Source organism: Perca fluviatilis, chromosome 23 (genome assembly GCF_010015445.1).
Source record: "Perca fluviatilis chromosome 23, GENO_Pfluv_1.0, whole genome shotgun sequence".
Lineage (NCBI taxonomy): Eukaryota > Metazoa > Chordata > Actinopteri > Perciformes > Percidae > Perca > Perca fluviatilis.
In genome coordinates, this window is record NC_053134.1 from 6,544,136 (window position 1) to 6,553,210 (window position 9,075).

General features: G+C 41.6%; 1 protein-coding gene across 1 annotated transcript in view; it reads left to right on the forward strand.

The window, feature by feature from the left end:
- The window catches only part of itih5 (inter-alpha-trypsin inhibitor heavy chain 5), a 17,912-nt gene extending 8,961 nt beyond the window's left edge, over positions 1-8,951 (forward strand). Inside the window, exons 10-14 of the mRNA XM_039791177.1 lie at positions 2,175-2,857; positions 4,173-4,226; positions 5,888-6,004; positions 6,933-7,310; positions 8,470-8,951. Coding sequence (XP_039647111.1) covers positions 2,175-2,857; positions 4,173-4,226; positions 5,888-6,004; positions 6,933-7,310; positions 8,470-8,729 — 1,492 coding nt within the window. The 3' untranslated portion in view covers positions 8,730-8,951. The remainder of the gene's footprint in view (positions 1-2,174; positions 2,858-4,172; positions 4,227-5,887; positions 6,005-6,932; positions 7,311-8,469) is intronic.
- The last annotated feature ends 124 nt before the right edge of the window (positions 8,952-9,075 follow it).

The following is a 9,075-nucleotide window of genomic DNA, read 5'->3' on the forward strand; positions in this document are numbered from 1 at the left end:
CCAACAGGAAAACAAACACAAGTTATCAATACATACACTGATTTGGACCAGAGCGAACTATAGGTTTGTAAAAACCCTAAGATTGGTGTTAAACTATCTTAAATCTGGAGTCAAAGTGGTCAGTCTAAAGCGGATCTTAATCTCTCCTAATGCTGGCGTGAAAGTGTAGCCAAACTGGTGCAAAACTGGCATCAAACTAGCCTGAAGCAAGAATTCACTGTTCAGATTTACACCTGACAATAGTAGTAACGAAAAGTACATTTTCATTTCTTATTTTTGGATTTCAACTGGCATCAAACTGATCCAACAGTGGCTTGAAGCCAGAAGTCTCTTTTCTGACTCTAGGCCATGTAGAAGATGAACTATTAAGAAATGTAGGTAGCCATTTAAAATAGTAGAACATATGGCTACTATATTGACAAATGGGGACTACTACAATAATTATATTATTGGTTATTGTATGTAGTTTTGAAACAGTTCATGCAAGATGGTCATTTTCTTTTCTGTCTCCACCTTTGGTGCTTACTTTTGCATTGCTATTGCCAAAAATTATCGTTTTTCCCCACAAAACACCTACTAGACATTAGATGTTTCTCAACATTGAAAAAAAAAATTACTTATCATTGTTTATTATCTAAAAAAAATTCTCTCTCACAACAAAAGTGCACAACGACCATCTGATCTAATTAACTTCAACACGGGACATCCACAGACAACAACAGCCACCCTCTTTCTCTCTCAGACATTTTTTTTTTCTTCTTCTATCCTTTACACACAACCCTCTTCCGCACTCGGACACACGAGGTGTTTGTTCAGTTGATCAGGAATGTGTGTGTGTTGTGAAACCTGCATCTGAGTATGTACGTGAGCTTAACAGATAGACTCCGCAGATAATAACCCTTGTCCTGTTTGAACAAACACGCTGGTTAAGAGGGTGAGGAGGTTTACTGTGGCGTGACAACTAGCACACACACACACACACACTGACAACCTTTTGCTTCATACACACTCTTTTATGAATGTGTGCACAAACTCTTAAGTGGGGTGGAAGTCGCTCTGAGAGGTTAGACTCGCGGGTTTCTGGGCGGAAGGAGGCTTGTTTGCATACACAAGACATTTGTTGAAATCTGTAATAACACGCTCCTTTTTCTGCCTCAAAACCTACCGCTGACGTGCCCTTGAGCAAAGACACTGGACATGCGACTGATTGATGATCAACAGAGAGGAATACTCAGGTTTGAAGACATAATGTGTACGAAAATAATTTATACTGCAGAGGTTCGTGACAACATAGGCAATACTCAGAGTGGCATTAGGATAAGAGCTGTCCCCAAAAAAACTGCAACAATCTATGTTGGTGTTGCTATAGTCTACTGGTAAGAAGAAAAATATAATTCATGAATCAAATTTTAAAGCAATTTACAGTCTAATCCTATGAGGTAGGATTTTAGTTAGCATTAATATGCTCCGCCAACTCGATAACCTGACTCCGCCAGATGGATTGCTTCGCATTTGCTCGGCAAATCCATCTGGGAACTTTCCGTTGGAGAACTTTTGGGAAGGGGAGAAAATACTGGTTAGCTCATTGGATAAATCTGTCTATCACTACCTATGTTGGTGATAGACGGGCCAAATCAACCAATCAGATCAAACTCTTGCCGAAACCAGTTGATAGAAGAGCAAAAACATCTTTTCCTCCGAGAAAAGCCTCCCGTGCCGTTTTTTTGCTCTTCTTTCAATGAAGGAATACTTTCTAATTCGGATAAAACTTGCGCGATAGCTACTCGTCGCTTCTCGTTGCGTCACACCTAAACCCGCATCAAAACCAACGCTGATTGGTCGGTCGTTTGGCGAACGGCTCCAAATTTTCTCTATCTCAAGATGCCGACTGATCTGCGAGTGGAAAACTGGAGCTTGCGAGATCAGGACGGTCTCACGAGGCTACTTACTTGCGAGTTAAACAGTACATTTTGAATAAAATTGTCCTCACCAGAGGGGGCAAAGGTAGTTTTTCTAAAAGTCATTTTACTTATTTTAGAGTCACTGACAAACAATGTTGGCCTGCCAAAAGGGACAACAGATTAATCTCATGATAAAGGTTGTTCTGGAGGGAAATGACAGACAGCCTATTTTGCCGTGTATGAATCCTAGAGGTTTCGTTCTTTCCTTTCTAGGTTCTACGATGAGATAGGAACTCCTCTGCTGTCTGACATAAGGATCAACTACACCGAGGACTCCGTCCAGTACGTCACTCAGCATCTGTTCACCAACTACTTCAACGGCTCCGAGATCGTCATCGCCGGCAAGCTGACCAACAACAGTGCAGAATCCCTCCACGTCCAGGTCACAGCCAGCAACAGCGACAGGAGCATCGTCCTGGAGACCGACGTTCCACTGCGGCACCGACAGCTAGAGACTGAGAAACACGTGAAAGCAGCCACCGCAGCAATGGCTGCTGGAGCCAAGACTCCAGGGTCAGGGGTCGCACAGGGATTAGGAGATGCTTTGGGTTCCATAGCGGAAGACTTTGTGGAACGCGTGTGGGGTTTCCTGAGCGTCAAGGACGGGCTACGGTCGCGGCTGCGCAGCCAAACCAGCAAGGAGAGGGAAGAACACATCCAGCAGGCCACTAATCTGTCTCTGACCTACCACTTCCTCACCCCCCTCACCAACCTGGTGGTGGAGAAGCCAGAGGTCCTGGCTGACGGCACCATGGCCACGGCGCCCACCATCCCCCCATCAGCTGGTGAGGCTGTCTCAACTGCCAATGAGCTGCCAGGCGACACAGAGGACGGAAAGCCACAGAAACCCAACGAGAAGCCAGGCAGCCAGACTTCATCTCTGAGCAACAAGATTGGTGAGGCTGTGTCTCCTACATTTGGTTGTAGAGGGTGTCTGAGAAGTACACAAGGACAAAAAGGGATTGTCTAAAATGGGATTGAAACTTACAAGTTCTTTAAAAAAAATAAAAAATACTCCATCAAAATAGTTTTGAGTATCAAATTCTCAATGTGGTTCTGAGAAGTTGGTCCTTTGTGGAGCAAGGCAGCCTCAATTAGCTTGGATTCCCAACAGTAACAATGGATTTAAACTGTGACTATATTGAATGGCCAAAAAGAAGTACCATAATATCAATTGAATCTTTTAAAACCACTTTTGCACCATAATACACGTCAACACAGTCAATACAGACCAAAATGTTGCCAAAATATAGCAAAATAACCTGCTTCTGCTTGTCACTAGGATGGTTAGCTGTCCCCCTTTGTTGCAAACAACTGTGATTGCTAACATTGGGTCACAAATGACAACACAGACAGCTAATTGCGCTAGCAACAAACAGGCTGTTTATTGAGCTACATTTTGGTGAATATACTCAAATATGGCTATATACAGCTTGTATTTGTTGATAGCACAGTTAGTGGTTTACATTTCTTGTCAATGTAAACAAAAATGATAGTTCTTTGTGACACAGGTGAAAAAGGTAATACACTGGCGACAAACGAGAAATATGTATAGCCGAGAAAATGTGACTAAATACACAATTTCCTTTTATCGATAGCGTGGTTAGCTATTTACCAAATTGTGGCAAAAGTTATTATGTTTGCAAGCATTATGCTGCAACTGAGATCTAAATATGAAATAATGTGGCCGGGTTAGCTCAGTTGGTAGAGCAGGCGCACATACAGTATATAGAGGGTTTACTTCTCGATGCAGCGGCCGCGGGTTCGACTCCGACCTGCGTCCCTTCGCTGCATGTCATTCCCCCTCTCTCCCCTTTCATGTTTTCATCTGTCCTATGGAAATAAAGGCCTACAATGCGTGAAAAAATAATCTGTAATAGTGTCTGCAATGACATCTGCAGTTGATCCCTTTTGTTTGCAGATCTAGAAGGAAATAACACATTTTTATGGTTTTGCTCGCAGCCTACCAGCCCTAGAAGCTATTGTAACTGTTGGGAATCCAAGCTAACTACAAACTTACAGAGAGAAGTTTCAAAGTATGTTTCTGGTTAAGAGAATATGCCGATCATATTAGCTTTTCTCTCTCTTCACACACCCTGTATTACAATAATAACTGACCAACCAACAGTTTGTGGAAGATTTTTAGAGGAAGAGTCAAACAATGGTAGCCCCCTGATTCATTGCAGGAGATAAATGTTCTCTTCCTTGCAGGTAAAGTTGAGAGACGACCAGCCAAGAAATCCATCACCGTCTCCAAAACATCAGGTGACTCCACAGTTTCTCTCTCATGTAAATGGTTGTACGTTTCCCCCTGCCTTTTTCATCTGATAGCCTCTGAACCGTATATACTGTAAGAACATAGGCAGTGGTTCCAAGACTCCATAAGGAGACTTGAAAGAGAAGAGAGGGGGAATATACAGTAGACTCTCTCTCTCTCTCTCTCTCTCTCTCTCTCTCTCTCTCTCTGTGTGGGCGGCCTGTAATTTGGATGTTCGTCAGACAGTCTGGATGATGCCTCTGAACATGACCTGAAAAGAGGAAAGAACACACAGGGGTCTAATTGAAATACCAACACAAGCACTACGTGGCACTTTAAACGTGCATGTGCGTGTTCACAAACGCACACACTGTGGTTGAATTGGGACAGAGGTAAGAGATGAGAAGTGGATGATGTGTTACAGTAAAGAGAGGGACCCCATCAGAGGCAGTTAGTGAGGGCTAATGACCCTGTCATTACTGTTGCTCTCTATTCATCTTAGCTGGTTCTCACAAGCCTGAAGAAACTCCAATCGGAGATTCTTCATGAAGATCAATAGAAGTCCTGAGAAACATTGCCAAATTGAAGACAGCTACTAATCAGACGTTGCTTTTCTTAATATTAAGTACAGGTTTCACCGAAGTGTCAGAGATTACAGCTCAAGTTTTAAAGTTTAATTTATCACAACATGGAAAATGAAAGAGTTTTCCATAGTCCCACCCATCTCCTAGCTAGCCTTTTTTGCTCTAGCGTCACTAAATGAGTTTTCGTAACCCTCCTGTTGTCTTTGGGTTAAATTTGACACGTTTTCAAAGTTTCTATATCACAACATTTGGGTTTCTTTCAAGCAAATGGACCAAAAATAACACAGAAGGTTACATGAAACGCTTTTCCCCAAGTCAAATTAAGGATCAGTTCACTACCTTTACTGAATATTGGGTGTTTTATTTAATTTCATAGCATTATTCTGACTAAACTTTGACAGCCTGTGATTATCCATCAACATACCTCTGATCTTAAATATAAATAATGCCTATTTTCAGCTTCTTCTTTTTTTAACTCAAAAGTTAGATATCATTTCATATAGGCTACATGACCCTATAGACCCTTTTATTTTTTTTATTTGACCCTAAATTTATTGACCCTAAATTCCAAAAATGAGTGAAAAAATAGTGGTTATAAGTTGCTGTTAGTGTACAGTATACTGGTGGTAGTGGAAAATAAGCGCAGAAAACGTTGAAAAATGCTACAAAAACGTAAAAAAAAACAAAAGTTATCTAATTTCTTTTTTAAAGTACGTACTTACTTGCAACGTCCAGCTTCCTGCATACTATAACATAAAAGTGCCTTCTTCCTGATCTATTTCACTGGTTTACACTGTCACATAACTTAAACACAATGCTCTCAAAAATCACTTCAAGCATTCTACTTTCAGGCCTGCTTGTTATATTCCTGATTCTTGTTGACACTACAATTTTTTTCTCTCTCTCTCTCTCTCTCTCTCTCTCTCTCTCTCTCTCTCTCTCTCTCTCTCTCTCTCTCTCTCTCTCTCTCTCTCTCTCTCTCTCTCTCTCTCTCTCTCTCTCTCTCTCTCTCTCTCTCTCTCTCTCTCTCTCCCTCTCTCTCCCTCTCTCTCTCTCTCTCTCTCTTTACCTTTAAACTACCTCAGCGGATGGTGACCCCCACTTTGTGGTGGAGTTCCCACTCAGTAAACTGACCGTGTGCTTCAACATCAACGGGGAGCCTGGACACATCCTGGGCCTGGTGTCTGACCACAAGTACTCCGGTAAGACTCCTCACAAACCTCCATACACGGCGTTTAAACCCTTATTTCCCATCAAAATCCACATCATTTATACTATAGGTCAGGAGTAGGCCAAGGACCCCTAAGCTGAAAGACAGACGGGATAGGGACCCCCTACTACATATACTGCATATTAAACTGGACCGGATGGATGAAATTAATGGATATTATTTATACATCATGTTTTAATGTTAAAGGAGAAATCCGGCACAAAATGAACCTAGGGGTTAATAACACATGCGTACCAAGTCGGTATGGGATCTGTGTTCATGCTAATCGAATGTGACCAGTTTTATCGCATCGAACGACGAACGCCGTGCAACCAGTAACCAGTAACATAGCTCAAGCACGGCGTTCGACATTCGACTGGTCGTGACTGCTTTCCCAAGATGGCGCCCACCTGTATACGTGAACTATCTTTTTAATAAACTGTCTGTACACTTACAAAGTTCTCAATGCTTCGGTTTACATGTAGGGACCCTCATTATGCTACCGTGGAAGTGTGGTGCAATTTTGAGCCTTGTTAGTGGTATAGAAATAGCGATTTCATGTTACTTTACCAGTGCCCCGACGACTAGCGTTATAAGCTAATTAGCGGTTTGCGATAAAACTGGTCACGTTCGATTAGCATGAAAACATATCCCAGAGAACGGTCGACTGGGTACACATGTGTTATTAACCCCTAGGTTAATTTTGTGCCGGATTTCTCCTTTAATCCTTAGGATGAACTATATGGCGACCATAGTAGCTACCTTACACTTGACTATAGTAAGCTTATTTCAATGTATAAATCAAATGTTTGTTTTTTTCACAAATAGGCCAATTTATCTTTGCTTTTAATATGTTGAATTCACATTAATGTACATTTTCAGGCGTTTTAATTTTTCAATTTTTAATCTTGTGTCTCCAGGTGTGACAGTAAACGGTAAGCTAATTGGCGCCCCAGCTCCGCCCGGCAGCCACAAGCAACAGCGTACCTATTTCAGCACCATCACCATCGTGGTGGATCAGCCCAGACGCGCCTACATCGAGGTGACACCTAAGAAAGTCATCCTGGACGGGCGGGACCGAATGGTGCTGCCCTGCCACTCCACAGTCGCGGTCGACAGCGGCGCTCTGTCGGTGTCCATTGTGGGAAAGTCTAATGTGACCGTGACGGTCGGAGGAAACATCGTGTTTGTGATCCTGCTGCATCAGTACAAGAATCCAGCCCCCTACCAGAGAGACCATCTGGGGTTCTACATCGCTGACAGCAAGGGGCTGTCGCACAACTGCCACGGCCTGCTGGGTAGGTGTTAACGAGGCTCTGACAGATACATTCCATCACTATTAAAAAAAAAAAAAAAAAAAAAAAAAAAAAAAAAAAAAAAAAAAAAAAAAAAAAAAAAAAAAAAAAAAAAAAAAAAAAAAAAAATTTATAAAAAAAAAAAATAAAAAATTTTTAAAAAAAATAAAAAAAAAAAAAAATTAAAAATAAAAAAAAAAATTAAAAAAAAAAAAAAAAAAAAAAAAAAAAAATTTTACCATTTTTTTTTTTTTTGGTAGAAATTTAGTGGCCACCCGTGCCCCCTTCTAGCCCCACCCCTGGATAATTTGAGGAGTGTGTTAGGAGTGTTATGTATCTGTGAGCTCCCTGCTGGGTGTGCAGGAGTATGTAATGCATGTGCCGTTATTAACGGCAACTGTGAGGGAAAGAAAAGAAAAGAATTTGAATAATAAAACTAGAAGGGCACTCAGAGCACAGATCTTTACCAAGGCCATGCCCTATCTCACAAGGTAAATGCAATGTGAATGTTCCCAGTCGGGAACTAATTTCTCCAGTTATTCAAACATCACTTGAATCAAGCACAAATGCCCTATCTTGCAATGTTGAGGAAAGTCAACTTTGCAAGATAGGGCGTTTGTGCTGCATTCAAAAGTAAAATAATGGGTTCTTTCTTGGACCATGCTACACCCTTCCAAGTTTCATGAAAAATTTGGCCAGCAGTTTGTCCATAATCTTGCAGACAGACACACAAAAACAAACCAACCAAGCCGAAGCATGACCTCCTTGGCGGATGTACTAAACCCTCAAATAGTAAATACATTTAAAGTGCCCATATTATGAAAAAATCACTTTTTTTGGGATTTGGGGTGTTCTTTTGTGTCTCTGGTGCTTCCACACACACATACAAACTTTGAAAAAAATCCATCCATGCTGTTTTGAGTGAGATACGGTTTCTGAATGTGTCCTGCCTTCAGTCTCCTAGTGAGCTGTTCAAAATCGGCTCGGACTGTGATAACGCTTATTTTAGTGAGTGTCATTCGATTTTTGACATGACAAGTTATGGTTAGGGTTCCTGTGTCATGACCATGTCATGACCGTGTCATGTGTTCATGACAGTGTCATGTCACTCTTATGTAGATACCTTGAAGTAAAGTGTTACCGACTCATTTTCGACTTTCAGGTCAGTTCCTGTATGAGGAAGTGGGACTGGCAGAGCTTCCTGCACAGGCCGACACAAAGCCGTCGTCTATCCTGAAAGTGAAGGACCGCTCAGTGCCGGTGGTTCAGAAGAGCAGGAGGATCTACAGCGGGACTCAGAGCGTGGACTGCTGGTTCGCCCGGAACAATGCAGCCAAGCTGATAGACGGACAGTACGAGGACTATTTGATGTCACACATGTTCGACACGGGGGACTGGCCCCACGGGACCAACAGAGTGTGACACCACAAACTGTAGCTGTGGCATTTATGTGACTTCACTCATTTTTACTCTGTATCCATATCACATCCCAAATGCCAAACCTTCCAATGTCAGTTTTTTTTCCCCTGTCTCTTTTAAATATATTTTTTTACTATTTCTAATGAAAATTAAATGTTTTAATTATATTATGTGTATTATTTTTTACAATAATGTTGTAGTTGTAAATAAAACACCTAAACCCACTTTTTGAGGCTGTTTTCTGAGACGTAAAAACACATTAATATCGCACTCATCTGGGAATGTGTTTTTTTTTCCTCGCGCACCAAATATGTATGTCAACATGTCTTAAATGTGACCTCCTCGAGCT